Source organism: Hesperophylax consimilis, chromosome 27 (assembly GCF_061612785.1).
Source record: "Hesperophylax consimilis isolate HC1 chromosome 27, BYU_Hcon_1.0, whole genome shotgun sequence".
In the NCBI taxonomy this organism is placed as follows: domain Eukaryota; kingdom Metazoa; phylum Arthropoda; class Insecta; order Trichoptera; family Limnephilidae; genus Hesperophylax; species Hesperophylax consimilis.
The window spans coordinates 24481720-24504382 of NC_142862.1; the positions used below are offsets into that span (position 1 = coordinate 24481720).

The following is a 22663-nucleotide window of genomic DNA, read 5'->3' on the forward strand; positions in this document are numbered from 1 at the left end:
AGATAGAAGAAAAGTTTTGCTGAGAATATTTTACTTTCTAACTTTTTTAAGGATCTCTTTTAAAAACGACAACTAAGTATCATTTTCCCAAGCTTAGTCAATTTTTTTTTCGAACCAACCCTATTATTTTATTACAAACAAAATTATTTTGATGTGAAGTGTCCCAACCGAGGATACGAAACATACAAAATATAAACATTAAAAAGATAAGTTACAACTTTTTTTTGCAAAATAATGTACGAACTTTAGTTAAATAATTAATTTTTTAAATGATAATAAATAACTTTGTAACAAAAATTAATTTAAAAAAAGTCCCCAGAGTTTCCCGGTCTTTACAGAGTTTTTTGAAATCAAATGTAGACCGTAATTTTTTTTAAATCAGACGTTGACCGTAATGTTTTTGAAATCAAATGTAGACCGTAATTTACACATTATTTTAATTTAAATGTGCAAAATTTCATCAAGAAATATCAACATTCTGCTTTCAGGGATAGGAAAAGGAGATGGAATGGTTTTTCTAAAACTCATCTAAACAGTGATCTTCCTTTTGTTTTTAAGGTCAAGTGTCGAAAATTTCATCAATGTCGAAATAAAACTGTAGATTTGTATAAAAAAATCAACGCCGCCCGCCTCATTATGTAAATAAAATACAGATTTTAAAATTATACTCGTGACTTCAAAAATGGTTTTTTTAATAAATTATCAAAGTTATTAATTATTATTTAATTAAAATGGTGCCACAATGTTATTTTTTATCAGTACTTTCGTTTGATTTTATTATCAATCTCATTATAATTTCGCAATGATTCTAACAGTCGCTATTGAAAATTAATATTTCAATATTCTAATATGGTTTTCATCTTGCTGAAAAGTTGGAAATAAATTGATCCTTACAATTTTTTTCTAATTTTTAAACGGAAAAATCTTTTATTTCAATGATGGATAACATTTGTAGCTATACTTGTCCCTGTTATAATTATTGCAAGTTTTAAAAAGTTCTATTCTTTATTTAAATTTAAAATACATAAGAAATTGGAACTGACTGATGCACTACACTGCAAATGTTTGAACGGGGAAAGTTTTTTCTGGATTATAAAGATGAACTACTGTTAAAATATAAAATTCAAGGAAGTATGAGGGTTTTTATAATGCTTATCCGGGAGATGTGTTTTCATAAATTAAAGTGTTAATCCAGAACTTCTGTTTTTTTATGATGCCCATCCAATTTTCCTCATATTCCCCCTAATCACAATCGCATAGAAAAAGTTGTGAAGATAAAAACCACTGGTAATAAACATACTTTTCACTTCTTACACTTGCCCTAATGACCGATGAGAACCGCAACACGGCATAATACTCCAAAAGCTAACTAATCATCACGCCGTTTCCACAGGAGTGGGCAGAGAAGACGAAACGCCAAACAACTCGGTCTTGGAACACACTCCTTGCGTCATACATAATCTTCTTTTATTCCTACTTTTGACATGGCCCGACTAAAGTATCTGGTTTACTCCATCGTGTCATGTCTTCCTCGGGTATCCCCGACATTTTCTAAAATTCACATTCATGTGATATTCTCCTTACATCGTCTTATACGTACCACGTATTATTCTGACTCTTGACTTGGCCCTTCTCAATTATTTGGTTTACTTGATCGTGCCTTGAGCCATCGTACATTCACATTTCACTCCTTTCTTCGTTCATTCGCTTTACATGCCCAAACCATCTAAACGTCTCTTTCTTAATCTTACTCACTACGCTTACATTTTTTGGGAATCTCCACAATTCTCACATGCTATTCCATGGTTTCACCACACACACCCCTCAGGGATATCATTTGTACACCATTCAGTTTACTTTTGTCCTTCCTCTGCCAGTTCCATGACATGTTACCACAAAAAAAGAAGTCAAGTAATAATAATACTTTTAAAATAAACTATACTAACAGACCGAACGATTAGTCATAATAGACCCGATATAGTTTTACATGACAAAATTTAAAAATAACTTATATCATTGATGTCGCTATTCCAAATTCCTGTAATATTCAAAAATCTGTTAATGAAAAATAAGAAAATGCACAGATTTAGGAAATGAAATAAAAAGAATTTGGCATTCTCAGACTATAAAAATATTACCATTCGTTATTTCGGCTACTGGCATTATACCTAGCTCTCTCATTGAAAATTTAGGCGTATTAGATCTATCAAAAAATTTATATATAAAGATGCAAAAGTCGGTCATTTTGAATACATGTAGGATACCAAAGATTTTTTAAATATTTATGTTGAGGGATCAGTAGGATTTATAGGCCTTGTTAGAAGTTCTACCGAGCCGAACCCTCTGATATGAAAATATCTGGAGTCGGTGAATTATTTTCCCATTTAATCTCTGGTGAGTTGACGTGTTGTTCTTGTATTTTTTTGTATTTATTTTGCTTATATAATGCACTTACATAATGTTGATTGACTAGATGATCATTTGTGGAAAAGTTTGTGGAAGGGTTTAGTTTTTCCTATGGGGAAAATTTAACCCGGACATAAAATCGGAAGTTTGTAAAAAAAAAAAATATTATTAATTCAAATTATTTTTTGTGAACACCGCACAAGAGTTCCAACTGCTCAAACCATCTGGAGCCAGTGATGATGTTGTGAGGCTGAAGATGGTGGAGAGGGGAAGGATATTGGGAAGAGGAAAGTGGGTAAGTACCTGGCTATTCAGATCTGGTCATCAAACACGGCCAAAGTCATTTCAAGCAACGTTTCAATAAATTCTGTGGTGGTTTTACACCAAGACTATACTGAAAGTATCTTCCTCTCTGAGAAGTTCCACAAATATTCTATACATATTCTTAAAATTATTAATTGTGAAATAAACGTCATAATCTCAAATGAGAACAACATACCCCTTTAACAAAGGTTTATGAATTTTAAATCCACCAAATCGCATTTCTATTGTCTATGGACACCGACATTTGTTTATGCTTTGTTATGTTTCTGTCAGCTGTCAAAATCGAATGATAAGAACAACAAATAAATCAATTGCTTTAAAAGCTATATGTAAAACTGTTTTATAACTATATGTATAACTATTCTAGTTATTGATGAATAATAAAATAAACTCATTGTTATAAAACGCTACAGAACAGTAACGGAAGAAGCTGTTGTCTTATTTTAAAATACTTAATTAATTACATGTTTCTAGCCGGATTGTCGAAAAATCGCCGAACTTCAATGAAATTATAATTTTAATTTCTTGAATAAATATGAGTTTGGGTCCTGCTAGAATAATTGTGACCCCGAATGCGGCAGTCACCGAATTGAGCAACAACGATGTCAGCGAAGATGTTTTCGAGAGTTACTATGAATATGACGAAGAACGACTGTCTGCGGTTAGTTCAGTTGATTATTTACACTAGTCAGATGTGTTCTTCCTCTTCCCCAAGGGATGGTCCGATGCTCTGTAGGGAACCCGCTTGCACAGCGCGGGTGTCAACGGTGCGCCCTAAAGTTTAAGTTTAGATTTGCGGAATTCAATACTTCGTTTGTGTGAAAGCACTATGAAACAATTCATTATCTCCTTCCCCTCCCCACTTATTTCAGCCTCACAACATGACTCGACTCAGGTGTTCCCGACTTCTTCTACGATTCACTTTCACGTCCTAATATATTCTCCCTTAACTCCTTTCTTCATTCTAAATGACCAAACCATCAAAGCATCTATTTCTTAATCGTGTTCAATACATTTACATAAGCCTTGCATTCTTTCCGAATCTCCACATTTTTATCACGGTTTTGCCCTACATACGCCTCAGGTATCTCATCTCTACAGAATGCAAGCTACTTTCACCCACCCTCTGTCAGTTCCTTACAATATGTCAAGGTTAAAATCAGCACTCCCTGGCTTCTTTGGGCAACTTATTATTTACTACAGCGTTCAGTCCTCCGTTAATATAGCATCCTTCGTTCACCCTTCTTTGACTGTAAAAATAATAAATCATGCCTTTTCAGGGTGGCAAACGCCAGCGCGGAGACAACTGGACTTACGAAGACAAGGAACTCCTCGTTGAATGCGTGGCGCGCCACCCTGTTGTGGAAGACCGCAGCAACGAGAAAGAGATCAACGTCAAGAAGCACCACAGCTGGAAGCTCATCTCCGAGGCCATGGCCCTCAGAGGCAGCCGGAAAAACAACGGCAGCTCTACGAGAAACCCTCAGAAAGTCCGCGAACAGTGGGTGAGGTTGAAAGGAAAGGCCAAATCGGTGCTGAGAAGGGGACGAAGTAACATTGCTGTTTCGGCAGACGATAGCGGCGCGTATAAAAAAGGTCCGACTCCGATTGATTACAGAATCAAAGAGATTTTTCCACATCTTTTTGGCGCTAAGGCTGAGGAATTTGATAAGGTACGTTAGAAGTAATGTGTTTTTAATGAATTCTAGGACAAACATACAAGTTTAACTGTGGATTTGGGGGAATGGTTACTGTGGATAAAATATTGTCATTCATAGATAATAGAAACAAAGGGATTTAGAATGTCCCCGAGTTATAACCAAACTGCACGAACTATCAAAGCGGTGGAGCCAATTCAAGTTATACATTTGATGTGTAGGTAGGAACAAAGGCAGTGAGCCATACCAATAATGGTGCATGGCCCATCTCCTTTCTTTCTATTATCTAAGGATATTGAAGTTACCTCTGCATAAAAGAAGAGAATTCGTTCGTTACTTCTTTTTTTATCTGCACAGAATTCCTTATTAATTATTCCTCTCCGGACCAGCACCAGATGTTTTTCGTTTATACTTTTGTTTTCTCAAAATTACTATGCACATACTATGTAGACAAACAGTCTACACCAGTTGTTTTTATTTTTCTCCCCTTCTACTAACATAGAAACAGAGGCAAGTACTCTACTAACAAACTAACATTGTACACAGTAAGCACTCGCAGACTGCTTCCCTAAAAACGTATGCGGGGATATTCGAGGTTTAGCTTCGTTCTTATTAAATGTAGAGTCGTTCTTAACAAAAAATTAGCGTCCTTGCAAGAGCCCTGAAGGGGTAACCATAAGTTACCTATACCGGGGCGGGTAAGTGGTGGGATCCTCGAATGCACAGAATTCCAATTGAAAATTATTATGGAACATAATATTTATGGTGGCACACAGTCTTTTTCACAGTTAAATGGCTATTTCAAAGTTCCATAGCTCATGATGGAAAGGTGACTGCGAGCTGAAAATAATTCCATTGACCTAGAAATCCTGGACAGAAAAAGGTGTGCCAATTTGCGAGACCTTGAGGAAAATAATATCCCAAAGGGTCATCTTTGGGGATTCTGTATGGAGGTTTTCTTTAAGGAAAGGAAGTAAGAGGATATGAGAGGTGGATAGGAATCTGGGGGTCAGTTTGTCCAGGAGTGACAGACGTATGAATGCCTCCCTCCCACTGCTGTGCAAGACGATGGGCCGAAAGAGTCTGGCTGAAGAGGTCAAAGAGTCGCCCACATGCACAGTTGGCATGCAGATGCATCCGCCGCCAAGACCTGAACAAACCTCGCCCCATTAACCCTGGTACCCCTTCTAAGTCACCAAATGTAACTTGCCACTTAGGGTGACCTATGGCGAAAATGTTGGTTATCCAATAAATGTTTCCCGGGCGGCGGTACCCGTACCTGCCTCCCAAATTTCTGCTTTATAACTGTTGAGATTACATTTATTATTCCTTGTCTAGTTTGTTTTATAATGTTTAATTTCCAGCATTCTTGTGACTCTGGACAATTCCACAATGGCAGTGTCAGCATGAGTGGAGATTTGTCTATGCCTGCTAGCCAAACCATAGACAATTTACATCTTAGCCAGCAAAATCACTATGCCATACAGACCATGGACAACTGGTAATAATTTATATTCTAAAATTACGTTTTTCATTTCTTTCATATTAAATTAATTTTATTTGGAAGCCAATTTATTTATTTGTTCGCTTCAATGTAACCTAACCCAATATTTTTAGTTCCCAGGACGCAGCCACGCCCAACCTTACACATTCATCATCTGAAGACAACTCGTACAGCTTCCCCCCTGGCATTAGTAACGCAGGGCAAAACAATGCAGCATATAATAAAGTGGATGGTATTAGAAATGGCGATGAAAATAGAAGGCATACTACGATTAAAAGAGAAAAAAATACGGTAATATAATATATTCTTTATCATACTCATATTCAAACCCTCGGGCTAATTTTTTCAGTTTTGAAAACAAACAGTTAGGACCCATACAGTGATAGAAAGAGAAAATACCACGCTTTATATTCAAATTCAGAACATAACCACAGAAAAATTAGTAGAGTCAATTTGTCCGTTTTTAGAACAGCTCATATGATCTCATAGAAATCATTGTATCTCCCTTACTGTCATGGTTAGAAATATGATCTAAACGGTGTTAGAAAGAGAAAATACCACGCTTTATATTCAAATTCAGAACATTACCACAGAAAAAATAGTAGAGTCAATTTGTCCATTTTTGGAACAGCTCATATGATCTCATAGAAATCATCGTATCTCCCTGTCATGGTTAGAAATATGATCTAAACAGTGATAGAAAGAGAAAATACCACGCTTTATATTCAAATCCAGAACTTAACCACAGAAAAATTGTAATGTACACCTCTATGAAACCAAAGATTCCAACCGAAATTTGAGAAAAATGTGTGAATCTTTGTCATTTCATCACCTTTCAAAAACAGTTTTTAGTCCTGAAGATCCCTGCCAGAGAAACAGAAATACTTAAGATAAAATATTTAAAATCATGTCTTTTGTTGTGGAATTTAGAATGTAAAATCGTGTTAAAGTGAAATATTTAAAATCTTATTTATTTGTTTGTATAACATCACTTGTGATAATGATGTATTGTAATTTTTGTAGCCTAGGGTTTTAGATTAGGGCGGGGAGGGTGTGATGTATGATAATAAGTTGGGTATTCAAGCGATAGATGGCTCTAGTCAGAAAGCTTACTCCAGAGTCCGACAGATGTCGCTAGAGTGTAGCAATTGCCTGTGGGGTATCCTTGTCAGACTTCAAGCTTCTAGAAACGGAGAATTACCAACCCTCGGGTAATGAACAGTGTAGCTAAATCCAGACTTAATTTATTGTAACGTAAATAAACGTAATTATTGTAAAGAACCTTTTACTTTATCAAGAGTTCCCCAATACACAGAAATCTGCTAGTAAGCGGAGATGTAACAGATAAGTTCTCTAATTTTCTGACAGCATCTTTAAGAGATAGAACGGTCAATATGCCAGAGGCCCAGAGTTAAATTACTGAATGCCACATATTGGCTTTTCACTATATGTACATTTAGTTACTTGTTGAACACCCGTAGAACTTTTACAGATATAATACAATAATATTTATACTACTAGCTGAACCCCGCCACGCGTTTCTGTGACTCAGTCTGTCTGTGCAGATAGAGAAACAATAGCGTGTGTTGCTTTTACGTCCAACAGATACACATGTATTCAAATGCAACGTTATGTCCAAATTTTTGGCGTGTTTCAATCTTGTTATCTTCAGAAAATAACTATAGTTAAATGAACTCGAATTTACTTTGATTTTAAGCGTAATTTTCATAATTTGAACTGATTGTGTGAAGAATTCAGACAAGTAATAAAGTGTCTACCTACAATGTATAGGTATTTTTTTCAATATATATTTTAGTTGCAATTTTCAAAATTGGAACTGATTTTTCAAGAATTCAGACTATCTGTGAGTTTTTACAGGTTTGCACTAGTAAAAAGAACTAACACTGTAAAAACTATTCAATCCAAACAATGTTTTGTTAAATAAAGGCACTGTTTGGTATGTCAATCACATTTATTTTTCTTTTATAATAATAAAACAGAAGAACGCTTCGGTCACAAGCCGTTTTTTTTTCGAGTTAAAAAATTGGGAGAAGAAAATATAATCAAAGATAAATACAAAGGAATAATAGTTACTATGGTAAAACAGGATTCTAATAAGGCCACTCTATTGACAAACAAAAGAAACTGGTTACCACAGTAAAATAGGAACTCTACCAATGTCGCTCTGTTGACAATAATAAAACAAAATAATGGTTGCTATGGAGCAAATCTTGATATCATAATTATTATTTTGTTTATACTTTTAAAATTAAATACACTTTTTGTCCCTTTTTCGCTAATAACAACAATAAGGCAAAAGGAAGACTGTTTCTGTGTCCTAAAATTGTGATTTACATAATTAAAAATTTGATTAATTTTAAATTACAGATTACAGCCACCAAAGGGAAAAGACTCAGCGTAAAACGCAAGATTCCTGTGAAGATGAACGCATTTGAACATCTCCTCTTACAAGCCAATCTTAAAAAGATTAATTTGTCCATTAAGCAAAGCGAAGAACTGCATCTACTCAAAATGACCGTTCAAAAGAAGGAATCTTATCTCTTGGACCTAAAAATCAAAAAGGCAGCTATGGAAGTAGAATCCAAACTACAGAAAACTGAAGAAAATTGTGTGAATTTGAGCAATTTAGGACTGAATCAAGTGCAGATGAGAAATCCAAATCAGATAGCTCCAAGTCAAATTAATTTAAGCCATAATCATATTCTTTCAGGTCAAAATCACAGTCAATTGAATTCAAGCAATAATATGATTAATCTGTCATCTTCAGATCACAGACAGATAAACAGTGCTCAGAATCAGTTGACTTCAAGCCAAATAAATTCAAATCAAAATAAGTTGACTGCAACTCAAAATCATTTAACTTCAAGTCAAACTCAGTTAACTTTAAGTCAAAATCAGTCACTTTCAAGTCAAATGAATTCAAACCAAATTCAGTCGGTCTCTGGACAAATTCAATCCATTTCAGACCCAATGAATACATGTCATAATCGAATAATTATAACTGGTCAAAGTCAGTCAAATTCAAATCAAAGCCACAATGGACAAGTCGGGCTGAATCATGGCCAGATGAACTCAAATCAAAGCCAAATGAATTCAACTCAAATCCAATTGAATCCACATCAAAGCCAGATGAATACAAACCCAAGTCAGATGAATACAAACCCAAGTCAGATGAATTCATCTCAAAGCCAAATGAGTTCAACTCAAAGCCAAATGATTCCACATCAAAGCCAGATGAATACAAATCCAAGTCAGATGAATTCATCTCAAAGCCAAATGAGTTCAACTCAGAGCCAAATGATTCCACATCAAAGCCAGATAAATACAAATCCAAGTCAGATTAATTCATCTCAAAGCCAAATGACCTCAAGTCAAAGTCAAATGAATCCAACTCAAAGCCAAATGAATCCTCATCGAAACCAGATGAATTCAAACCCAAGTCAATTGATTTCTAATCAAATTCAAAGAGCGGGGAGTGGAGGCGGCATGAGCATTATGGAATTGAATGAAAACCTTGAAAATAATGGTATGAATGGAACTCATCCAAGAATTATGATTCAAAGGAGTGCATTGCACAATCACCACCAACACAGATCTAATAGTTAAAAGATTTTCCTTGATTGAAATACTACATTTTTAGAAATGTCTAGCACGGTCAAATCAATAAGTTAACAATATTGGATTAAAAAGCTTAACTGCTGACGAATTTATATTGATTTGCCGAGCATGGTTACACTCGCTAGGTGTGTTGATAGCCAAGCCGATATTGACAGCGATATAAATAAGAAATCACCTTTCGATGGCAGCACTGGCGTGTATTGTCTATGGATCGACATTCCTAAACATTAAACCAGTGTTGCCAAATCAGCTCTTTTAGATCTAGATTTAGCTCTAAATCGAGGTGATCAGCTTCAAAAAAGTGGTTTAGCTCCTTATACAGAACTCATTCACCTAAAATAATAAATTATAAATATATATTTACAATAATATTTCCAATTAAAAATGCTATGGTTTATAGGTAGGTACCTACTTTATCGCTTTTCTGAATTATTCTTCACACAATCAGTTCAAATTTTCATATTCAAAGGAAATTTTAGTTCATTGAATGTGAATAATTTCACGCAGGAATAACTAACTTACAAACAATGAAATTAGTATGTTTTAAAAGTATAATAACCATGAATTTTGAAAGTAAAGTGTTGTGTTATTATTAAATTTCTATTTACTATTACTTATTTTATTTTTCTTGCATACTTATTTTGATTTATATTTAAGTGTGTGTTTTTTGCAAAGATGGTTCAAAGTAAGCATCAAAAATTTCTTTGTGAATGTTTTATTGTCATCGTTTTAAGACCCCGTAGTTAGCGTTCAAAGATGGTTTTAACGGGAGATATGTAAATACGAATGTTATAGGGGCCGCGCTAATATTAAAAAACGATACCAATGAAGCGAAAATGGTGAAAATATTTAATAAAACACGACTCGTTTGAAATAGAGCAAAAACCTCTCGACAAATGTTTTAGTTGCATTTAAAGATGACGCTCCACTAGATCAGCCGAGTCAGCGAAAGAAAAAAAATTAAAACATAGAATTTTTTAGGGTTTTTGACATTTTTTGTTATAAAACTCTAATTATTTTTCTGTTGTTCATACTTGGCGAATCCATGGCAACAGCACTATAAACTAATCTCAACGAACTGACTTGACCAATGTCTCCACTACATGTGTCGCTCGGCTGAGTAACAAAGCGAATGACGCTGCCGAGCACTCGACAAGTGTAATTTGACCTTTACCTATGCCTTCTGTCTTCATCAACAAAAATCGGAACCCATCGAGGATTCAATATTCGACATCAAATGAATCATCTAATTTTTTTTTTATTATACATTATACACTTTACAAATATAAGGTAAAAAAGTCCCGATAAACTACTTTTTAGCAGTTTGTCTAACGGGTTCTTTCATTATAAACCTTATTATAGTGAATTTACAGTTACATTTTTACAATTATATGTATAAAACAAAAAATTAAAAAATTTACATAAATATAGCAAAAGAAAAATTATGAAAAACAAAAATGACAATTTTAAAAGTCTTTATAATAATATATCTTTGTAAACTAATACAAATTAATTCTTTCAGTAAGCCAAGTCTTCGGTAAGTTCACCAATTGTTTGTTTTGGGTTTTAATTTCACAGTTTTTAATTTCAGCAGGTAACATATTAAAACAACTGGGAATCATAAAGTTTAACGTTCTTTGTCCATATTTATTTGCATGCTTAGGTACAATAAGTCCTTCCTTCAAATAAGAGTATTTTTTTTAGATTTACAAAGTCTTTTATTAACTCATTTTAAAGCAGTAATACATTATTAGATATTTACACATAACGCCGATTTTTTAATAAATACCATCTACACGTTTAACTCAAAATTATTATATGTATAATTGACTTACTTGATAATGAAGTTAGGTGCCTTCTAAGCTTTTTCCAGAAATCCATTGATTTACATTTCGATATGACCATTATAAAAAAGAGAAATATGTAATACAAAAAAGACGTTGCGATAATAATATTTCCAGTTATGGTTATCCTGCGATTCTCGTTTCCAGTCGACCAGTGAATGTCCAGTGAAAAACAGTAGGAGAGACTGCCAAACAGTTTGTTGGCTTCCCATTTATGTTGGATAAACTCCCCAAAATTGGCAGCAAACTCTTAAACCAAAAGTTGCTATTCCAATCAGAAGATTTATAGTCAAATTTTAAAACATCTGTGTTTAGGTTTGTATTTCTGCATTCCATTATTATCTTGTGGAATTTTCCAGACTAAAACTGCTATTAAAATCTTCAAATGAATCAAAATGTTACTCTTTATGTCAGTCTACTTGTTTTTATTTATTTAAACTTGACTTTCCCTCTGTTGAAAAATCATGTATCCTCATTTATGTAGCATTCACGAGATGAACATTTTTTCTAGTATTTCTGGTAAATTTTCTGGGCTGCGAACCAAGTCTTCTGATGTAAATATTTCAATGTGATTGGAGATCCGTTTACTTACTGGAATTGTCTGTGAAATGGAAAAACATGCAAGTTAAGGCGATGCACAACGTAGTAATGCAAAATCATGTGTTTTTGGTTTGAAAATTTGGTCGCCTAGAAACGTTTCAGATGCTTTAAATAAATACCGCGAGTATAATACATTGTGGCCTTTCAAATAATCGAGTATTTTTTTACCTAAGTAGATTTTAGATAAGTCTTTTTATAAGCCCAGAAAAAAATTATTTAAAAGGCCTATGAAAACTGCTTTAAAGTTCAAATTTTCCTACTTACGAACCCATTTTCGGTTATGATTTTATTGTATAATGTGGCAAATTAAGTTATTTATAAAATGATCGAAAAAAAATTAAATATTTGTTCCTGAACATCCACAAAATAAAATAAAAGGCACTTTTTGGCCATGTTTTTTTCTTGCCTAAATCAAAACAGCTGGATGGTGTTAAGCGGGAATTTAAGCCTTATCGCCATCTACGTAAGGAGTGTTATTGATGGCGGCACAATTCAAAATATTACACGACGTAGTGCATCGCCTTAATTTACTACATATTTTTTAGTTTTAATGATAAGACCCCTTTTTAAATACATCTATTTGAATTTTTATTTTGTTTTCGTGCTTAAATTAATGCAAATCTTGGAAGTGGAAACTAACCGATTGAGCTGAAACTCGGCAGATATACTCGACATATTGTCGATGACAATGCATTTTATCAATTTTTGGTGGCGTACACATATATGCATTTTCCTGAAATTGAAAAACATTAGAGCAGTTAATATGCAAAATAAATGTCAGTTCTACCTATTCGGGATTTAGCTCAGTTGTTAGAGCAATCAATTCCGTTCCAATCCCTGAGGAGTAGGGTTCAATCCTCAGCCAAACCAAAAAATAGAAAAACTAAATGTTTTGAAATACTCTATTAATAAAAACAGATGTTATATAGAAAAAAAAACTTCTTTTTACGGGTTATTTAATTTCTTTTTAATTTTGTAACAACCTTATTTTAACCTGTCAACAGTGTAGCAGATTTCGGAAACAGCGCGAAAATTACCTTGATGAGTTTTTTCTCAAATTTCGGAAAAAAAACTAAGTATTTGCTTTTTTTTTGATTGTTTTCTGTTTACCAGATAATGTAGCTAATTATTCATATATAGTTCATGATTATATCGTAAGACGTTTTCCCAGAATAGCTAACTTTAGCTGAAAAATTAATAAAAAGTTCCCCCGTTCGGGAAACAATTGTCATTAAAATTATATATATGAATATAAACGGATTTTATTATTTCTACACAAACCTGAATAAATAGCCTATATGAAAAAAAACAATCCAAAGGTGTTTTCAAAGAAATAATGGCATTTACGTTGTTTTGAAAATATAATATAATTTTTTCATCAGTTCTCACCATCCATATTGTTGGTCGATGGTTCTCATGCAACAAACACTCGACAAACCTTATCATTCAACAACTGATAAATAGTTTGGTCAATAATGTAATCTTCCATCTGCTTAAACTAAATCTAATAACACAGACATTCACTGAATCCTATTTAAAATATGAATGGAAACATTATTTTTATGAACTGAATAAAATTAGATTTCACATGTTTTTAGAAATGTAACGATACAGATATGTACTTAAATATGGGACGAAACGTCTTCGGAAGTAAAAAGTTTAATGTTCAAAGTTTGTTTTTTTTTACATTCAGGCCTAAATGACAGCATTCTCATTTATCTTAACTATTATTTTGTTCAAGATTAGTTCTTCATATTATTTTAATACTTTTCATTAATCATTTATATGATTTATCTTTCAACATAAATTAAACTACCTTATTTTTTTTATACACGGTGTCTAGAAACTAGTGGTACAAGCAGGAAACTAGTGAATCTACATTACATAGAGAACCCATAAAAAGTTTTTTTTTCTTTTTTTTTCAGCAATTAAAGGGTTAAAAAAGGTTTTGGGCCGGGACTAGATCTCGGTGCATTTAAAAAAAAAAAGACATTAAACAGCTGATATTAACTCCCTAGCTATTGTTTTTATTCAAATTCAACCTCAAAAATACCAATTTGAGCTTTCGTTTTCGATTTACTTGAAAACTAAAGCTCAAATCAAAAATAATTATACTGCGAAATCAACTCCCAACGTGATGTTGATTACACATTCTAATAAATCGACTTCAAATATTGTGTAGATTCCCCAGTTTCCCACTTGTAGTTTCTGAACACTGTGTATATCTACTTCATTATTTTATGAGCAATAAATTGTGTGACCTATTTGCTCATAGCCCGCCAGTCGTAATAATTACCGATAATAATTGACTACAATATTTGGTATTGGATTGGCTAAAACAAGTATCGTTACATCCCTAGTAGAAAAACAGAACTCCCTATTTGTATGGGTCTAAAAAAAATTCAAGTAAATTGCTAACCTGATAAAGCTTGTAGTATTTTGTTTATAATGCTCCCTGCAATATGTGTTCCTTGCAAGCTGGTTTAAAGTATTCTACAATCGTGGTGATGTATCGTATCATGTCCCCCATACCTGAATACATATACCTATCTCATTTTTTTAGCTGATAATGTTTATTTATTCAGCTGTATCCCCATATGAATGTTACCAAAACCAATAACTTTATTTTATCTTTACCAAGGTGTGGTCTACCTGAACTGTTAGTTTAGCATCTTAAATAAATACGCGGAACTAAGTTGTAAAGATATTAAAGAAAAATTCATATTAACCTTCATCATGCCAAGATGCAAAACTTGTGTTACCATGAGGGGTGACTAAGTTACCCCAAGCATTTTAATATTTTACTGCATATTTCTTGCCCATCATTGCAAATCATTCTTACGACTTAGCGTTTATTTTGAGTCAGTAAAGTTGTAAGATGACTCCGGACCGATGACGACGATACCAAGTGTAGGAGGCGATGACAGCGGACCGAATGAGAGCGGATGAGACCGGACTCGTGGATGCGTTCAGCACTGGTGAAGACGTGGAGTCTTCCGGGTACTCCAGTGTGAACAGGGTAGCCGAAGGTGTGATTGACCTGGTCGGCAGATGTGCGGGAGATGCAGGCCGGCGACGATGGCGCGGGGCCGAGGCACAGACCGGAGAAGGTGTTGCAGTATCTAGGCGCGTAGGGAGCGCAGGCCAGGGATGATGTCCGGGGCCAGGGGGCTGATGTGATCCCGAGGAGTCCATGACAAACCGTGCAGAGCCGGGTGTAGGTAAGTAGTTAAGTTTAGCGGCGCGGTGGAGTATCGACGGGGCGCGTTACGCCAGTCGGGTAGCCGGCCGTCTCAGTAGGCAGCAAACACTCGCAGGGCTCGCAGGTTGGTCACTCGTAAAACTGCTAATTAATGACTGACTGAGTACATCTCAATGAGCCTCATTTTATAGCCGCCGGTGCATCGAGAATACTCAGACTTGTCGGTAGAAGCGCCAAATGCTCGCATTGTATCTGGAGAGTTCCAGCTACCATGCGTTCTGCATTGGCGATCGTTCTCAAATATTCTAGTAGCATCGCTACAGTTTTATAAAATACCTCTTAATTCATTAACAAAGGTGGCCGACGGCTGGGGTTGCACTGACTTACCGTGTGATGAGCGGCGATGGACGGAAGGCGATGTACGTAGATTATTTTACCCCTCAACATGGCGGAAACAGCTGTGGTATGGTTTCAGCAAGCAAGAAATATTATTTGTGGCAAGGAATAATATGTATATATATTTTTTTAATGGTGGATTATGTGTTATAGGTTTTGTAGGAATAAAAATAAAATAAAAAGTCAAAAGAGCTGTATTCAAAATTCCTCATGAAGGATAGTAATTTCAGAGATTTTGTATACCCCTGTTGGCAATGGGAAGGTTAAAATAGAATTTAAAAGTTAACACACTTCTGGTGGGAAAGGTAGTTCTACCTTTTACGCCGTTCCTACTTGAATGGCAGAAAAGGTATTGCTGTCCGATAATTTTATATCAATCTCTTTATAAGGGTCCCAACTATATGTATATGTATTTAAAAATATGAACATTCCCCATCTTCAAATTCTTGTCTTTTGTGTGGGAAAATATTTTATCAAAAGGAAACTATATTTGAACACGTTGAACGTTTCCTTTTATCGTACTGAAGATGCAGAAGTATTTTTTGGTTTTTAATGAATTATGCGTAAATTGAAAAAAAAAATTGTAATGTAACCAACACTGACTTTAATTTCTGTTCATGTTCAAAATACATATTAAAATGTTTTTGTAAAAGTACATTTAGCAATAGCATGGCTGTGAGTACATAACTCTAAATGTTTATCTTTGAGATTACAAGATAACTAAAAATATAACAAAAAACAACTGTCATATGTTCGTAGAATGTGTTTGTATAGATAATATTATCAAAAGGCTATGTTTTCTTACGAACAAATGACAATGGTTCAATTCTGTAAAAAAATTAATAATAATACATATAGCTCTCAACGACATGTTACATCAGATGCATAATTGGGAATATTTGATGTAGCATGGTTAAAAGTATTTATATTTATAACATAGTCATCACATATAGTGGTAAGTTATTTCTAAACAAGATTTATACAAAAGTTGTCGCATATAGCGAAATGGATAACTATCCTAGAAAATATATGTATATGAGTTTGCACTATAATATGGTAAGTGAAAAGTTAGCTAGGTAACTTTGTGCGATTACATGGTATTACTTCATGGTTTTAAAGGATGAAACTATTCATCGTAATAAGGTTTTTATAAACTGATAAAAAACGTAGTAATTTGCAAAGTAATTATAATAAGAAAGGTCAGGTTTTCATCAAGAACTTGAACGCTTAAATATTATCTATGTAACAGTAATTTAAAGAAAAATAAATGTAGGTATATGAAATTCAATCTTTAAATCGATAGCAAGAGTAGATTCTTAATCAATGTTTCTATCATGAGTTACAGAAAATTTATGTGTGATGCCAATTTGGCGATGTGTGAGAAAATTATGTCTTTTTTTTATGCATTAGTATGTACCGTATCTTTTTGGAAAATGGACTTGTCGGCCTGATCTTGTTGTTGTTTTTGCTTCAGGTGAGTCTGGAATAGATACATGATCTGGAACATTTTCCTCGGTGGGAACGAAGGCTGGTTTCAGGCGGTCTATCGAAACGCGCTTAGGTTTACCTTTAATGCTGATGACATAGGTCTTGTCATTTCGTTCCTCGACCTTATAAGGTCCCTCGTATGGGTTTTGTAACGGTTTTTTAACACTGTCTGTCCGCAGAAATACGTGCGTAGAAACGGGAAGTTCCGAGTGTACAAAAAATTTTCTTGAGCTGTGATTAGAGGTAGGGGTTGATTTAATTAATTCAAATTTCCTCTGTAAACGTCCGATATAAGTATCGGGTTCTTCTCGTGGAGTACTTGTGAAGAAGTTGCAGGGAAGTTTAAGAGTTCTTCCATAAGTAAGTTCGGCTGGCGAACATTTCAATTCTTCACGAACAGTAGATCTCAGGCCAAGTAATATAAGTGGGAGGGTTTCCATCCAGTTTTGCTCACCACTTGCCATGAGAGATGCTTTTAAAGTACGATGCCAACGTTCTATAATTCCATTCGCTTGGGGATGGTACGCTGTGGTTCTTAAGTGTTTAATTCCGAATTTCTGAGTAAGCTTTTTAAATAAATGGCTTTCGAATTGACGACCCTGGTCCGAAGTTAAGGTTATCGGTACTCCATGTCGTGCGATCCAGTGGTTCGTCAGTGCTGAAGCTACTGTCTCGGCTGTAATGTCTTTTAAAGGAATTGCCTCGGGCCAGCGGGTAAATCTGTCTATTATAGTTAATAGGTACTGGTACTCGTTGCAAGCTGGCAATGGGCCTACGATGTCAATATGTATGTTGCTGAAGCGATCTTCTGGTAATAAATACGTTGCCGGGGGGGCAACCGTATGTTTGGAGATTTTTGCTTTCTGACAAGCGATGCAGTGCTTCACGAAGTATCTTATGTCAGCTTTCATGTTTGGCCATACAAATCGTTGTTTGATAGTATTAGTTGTTCCTGCGACGCCTGGATGACATACATCATGTATGCTCTGTATGACAGTTTTTCGCATGTCTAGTGGTACAAAAGGTCTGACATGACCTGTCGAGATGTCGCACCATACTGATGTGTCTGTGCCAGGGATCACCATTAGTCGTAAGGATAGGGAGGAGTCATCTTTTGCCTTAATTAATTCGTCGTCTTGACTCTGCGCTTGTCCCATTTCCTTGTAATCAATAGTAGGACTGTTAATCTCTTCGACCCGAGATAGAGTGTCAGCTACTGTGTTTTGGTGTCCCGAAATATGCCTTATATCTGTAGAAAACTGCGCAATAAAATCCAGTTGTCTCTCCTGGCGTGGAGAACTAGACGCTCGTTTTTTATTGAAGGCAAAGGTGATAGGTTTATGGTCAGTATAGATAGTGAATGTGCGACCTTCTATGTTGTTTCGGAAATATTTTACAGCTTCGTAGACACCTGTTAGTTCACGGTCGAATGTGCTATATTTACGCTGCGGAGTTGTAAATTTCTTAGAAAAAAATCCGAGAGGTTCCCAAGTGTTATTTTTAAATTGTTGTAAAGAAGCTCCAATTGCCATGTCGGAGGCATCTACCATGATGGCAATTCTTGAGTTGGGATCTGGATGTACTAGGAGGGCTGCATTCGCAAGTTGGTTTTTACAATCATTGAATGCTGCTGTCAGCTCCTCGTTCCAAATGAGTGAACGCTTGTCGTTTTTCTTGTATCCTTTTATACAGTTAAATAGTTTTTCTTGAGTGTTGATGGAATTTGGGAGGAACTTGCGATAATAGTTCAACATTCCTAGGAAGCGTCTTAATCCGTTGGCAGTTTTTGGCAGCGGAAAGTCGGTAATAGCCTTGACTTTCTCTTTGATCGGTGTCATTCCCTCTGAAGTGATTGTGTGACCTAGAAAGTTAACAGTTGTCACACCAAAATTACACTTTGAAACGTTTATAACGAGGCCATTATCGGCGAGTCGCTTAAATAGAGTATCCAAATGTTTCCTGTGTTCTTCTTCGTCTTCTGAGGCTATCAGGATATCGTCCAGGTAGACAAAACAAAAATCAAGGTCTCTGGTAACTGCGTGCATAAATCGTTGAAAGGTCTGTGCAGCATTTGAGAGGCCGAATTGCATAGAAGTGAACTCAAATAGGCCGAATGGTGTGATTATGGCCGTTTTAGGGATATCCTCTGGTTCAACTGGTATCTGGTGGTACGCTCGAGTGAGATCTATAGTGCTGAAGATTCGGGCTTTCAATAGTTTGTGCGAAAAGTCGTGAAGTTGCGAAATAGGATATTTGTCCGCCACAGTTTTTGCATTTAATCGCCTGTAATCACCGCATGGTCTCCACTCTCCATTGGGTTTCCTCACCATATGTAATGGGCTTGCCCAATTACTTTTAGATGGTCTACAAATTCCTTGTTCCATTAAGAATTTAAATTCTTTCTTAGCAGCTTCCAAAAGGGCTGGTGCCAGTCTGCGGGCACGTTCTGTAACTGGGGGTCCTTTGGTCTCGATACAATGTGTGACCGAATGTTTTTTAATTTCTGGGATTTTCATATTTGGTCTAGTTAAACATGGGTATTTATTCAGGATATCGCCGTACTTTTGTGATGATGCTATTGTAGAGATGCCAGAAGTAGGTCCTTTGAAAGTGGTGCCTTTGATGTGTAGTCCTGTCGATTGATCCAATAACATTGCTTTCCTTAAATTCACCATCAGGTTGTAGTGATGGAGGAAATCAGCTCCGAGTATAGCTCTCGATACATCAGCTACGATGAAGCGCCACTTCATTGCTCGGCGTAGACCGAAATTGAGTTCTGTAATTTGTGTGCCATATGTTTTAATAGGTTTACCATTTGCGCCATATAATGTTGTTGGAAAATTGTCAGAAGTTATACATTTCGTACGGTGGTCCTTATTTCTAGGAATAACGGAAACATCTGCCCCCGTATCTACTAGAAATTTCTGTCTGGTTTCCAAATCGTAAATGAAGAGACGACAACTGTTGTATGGAAGTTCACACGTCCCTACTGTGGGCTTCCGTTGGCGTTTCCCGCGTTCGTGCTAGCATATGTGCATTAGAGGTGGGTGAGTTCTGCATTTTTCCGGAGGCATCCGAGGACTGCTTCCTTTTAAAAGAACTCGAGTTCTTGGAGTGGGTCCCGGGTCCGAGTTCTTGGGTGCGGACTGGGTACTGGGCGACTACCGGGACGCACGGGTCCGGCCAAGGACTCGGCACTCGGACTCGGATAGAACCCGCGAAAGGAAATCCATTCGTGTCTTGTCGTGTTCCAGCTGATTGGGCTACGGCTAATGCGAGGCCGTAACGGATGTAGTATTAGGTTCCAAGTTCCAGATGATAATTTTAGCACACGCGTAAGCAGTAATAAATCAAATGTAGTAACATAAATTTCGGTTGTCGTTGAGAATTTGTCGTTTTCATAATCTCTGTCCATCGATATAGATAAAGGTACTTGGTCGAAGCCTCTATCAAATGAAACTCAGTAAAGGCGAGATGTTTTAAAAACAAAGTCAGGAAGTAGTTAGGTACAGCATTGAACTATTAAAATTTTAACAATTAACAACATGTTTTAATATCTATTTATTCCAGTCCATTTTTTTTTACTTTTACAATACATACACACTTTGTTCAATATATTATTGTAGGATTTGTGTATATTATATACTTGATTTGTATATTTTTCCTTTTGGTTTCACAAATATATACATATATATGTCTCAGGATCATTAAAAATAAACATTTGCCAGAAATTTGCCTTTCGAATGAACACTATTACGACATAGCTAAAAAATTTTAACAAAAGATAGCCATTTTAAATAAACAATTATTGAATAAAATAATCTTGGTACCTAATTTATCGCTTGTCTGAATCTTTCCAATACCAGTTGACAATCAGTTCCAATTTTTAAAATCAAAGCAAATCCATATTCTAGAGTTCATTGAACCAGAGTTACGGATACACAGACAGACACCACTGAAATTTGTATTTTTAATAACACAAAAAATAAAAATAGTGAACGATAATTAAAATAAAACTTTAAAATAATGTCAGTCGATATTATTATTTAACTAATTAGCTCATCGGTTTAGAAAAGCAACTCATAACCCCAAATAACTCCAATAAGTACTAGATATTAAACAATAAACAAAACATCCACTTACTGTAAAGCAGGTAAACAGAAGATGTCTTCACCACCAGAACTTACCACTCACTGCAGGACTCGCGAGGCCGGTGGTGGAGGGAGGCATTCGGGTTCGAGACCCCGAGTCCGAGTTTTCTGGGAGTTGTTGATTAGAGGCATTCGGGTCCGAGTCCAAGTCCTTAGAGGCATTCTCGGGTCCGGGTTCTCTGGGAGTCGTTGATTGGAGGCATTCGGGTCCGAGTCCCAGACCGAGTTCTCTGGGAGTGGTTGATTACGAAAAGGAGTGGGAGTAGGACCCGCTTCCCGCAAAGGACTCGGGCTCAAGGACTCAATCCGGCTGAACCTACACATCGCTAATGTGCATGGCTTGTAGCACCGGTAAGCCTTGTCGCCGTACCTTGCATGCGGTTGGCAATATCCAAGATTCTTTATAGGAGATTTGCCGCGAGACCTGGACCTGGGTCTCCAAGCGGTAGTTTGCCGAGGAGAACTTGTTGTTGGTTGGGAGTAATCTCTTCGACGTGGGCTTTGGTACCTGCGGCCACGGAAGTTGTGAGACTGGTCGTCGTTCTGATTGCTTTTCGACAATTTAAGTTGTTTCACTTCTTGGGTTAAAGAAACAATCTGGTCTTGTAGATTTTGTAGAATGGTGTTTAATGCTGATTCGGGATGCGACGGGCCTGGTTTGTGGGTTTCCTCCACCGCGCTGCATTCAGGTTTCTGATAGACCTCTAAAATTTTATCAGCGGCCGAAGCTAGCTGATCTATATCGTTGTCGGGGAGTGCTGATAGAATTGCTTGGGCGTGTTGAGGCAAGCGCTGCAGCCAAAGAGTCTTCACTATCGCACTTTTGTTAAGCATTGGTCCCGCCAATTCTACCATATGTCGTAGAAGTCCAGTGGGTTTTCTGTCTTCTAATTGGATTCCGGTGAGTAGACGGGTCAGGCGTTTTTCTTCCGAATCCTGCAGGCGCTCAATCAATGCAGTTTTTATTCGTACATATTTATCTTTAGGCGGTGGTTCGATTACTATATCACTAACCAATTGTAGTGTTTCGGAGTCCAATGCCGCGACGATTGTATTGTATTTGGTAAAGTCTTCCTTAATTCTGGAATTCGAAAATTGTGCTTCTGCCTGGGCAAACCACAAGGCTATGTTGGTTTTCCAGCAAGCTGGTAGGCGTACAGATACATGATGCACGTTTGCTTCCGAATGTCCTGCGCGTTGGTCTTCCATATTGTTCAACTTATCTTGAGAAATTGTTACAGGTTCTTGTAACGATGAAGGTATGTTTGTTTCTTCCGATGAGGTCATTTCCAATAATATGTTACGTAATACGTTATGCAAGACATAAAAAATCCAAAAAAAAAAACTAGAGAATACTGTGTAAGAATCTATTCCATCTACCGGATATCTTAGCAAGTTATTAGCGAGTTCGCGTTTGTATTGTATTTTAGTGAAGATGCAAACCGCGTCAC

General features: G+C 36.0%; 1 protein-coding gene across 1 annotated transcript; it reads left to right on the forward strand.

The window, feature by feature from the left end:
• Positions 1 to 3009: 3009 nt before the first annotated feature.
• On the forward strand, positions 3010 to 10088 carry LOC149410809 (uncharacterized). The gene is made up of 6 exons (XM_089647913.1): positions 3010 to 3059; positions 3205 to 3391; positions 4011 to 4403; positions 5753 to 5889; positions 6006 to 6183; positions 8281 to 10088. Exons 2-6 carry the CDS (start codon positions 3266 to 3268, stop codon positions 9517 to 9519), a joined length of 2073 nt encoding a protein of 690 aa, XP_089504039.1. The 5' UTR covers positions 3010 to 3059; positions 3205 to 3265; the 3' UTR covers positions 9520 to 10088.
• The last annotated feature ends 12575 nt before the right edge of the window (positions 10089 to 22663 follow it).

Excerpts from the sequence above, each read along its gene's own strand:
- LOC149410809 (XM_089647913.1), top strand. The coding sequence starts at position 3,266 with ATGAGTTTGGGTCCTGCTAGAATAATTGTGACCCCGAATGCGGCAGTC. Across the intron at positions 3,392-4,010 it reads ACGAAGAACGACTGTCTGCG|GGTGGCAAACGCCAGCGCGG; the intron begins GTTAGTTCAGTT and ends ATGCCTTTTCAG. Across the intron at positions 4,404-5,752 it reads AGGCTGAGGAATTTGATAAG|CATTCTTGTGACTCTGGACA; the intron begins GTACGTTAGAAG and ends TTTAATTTCCAG.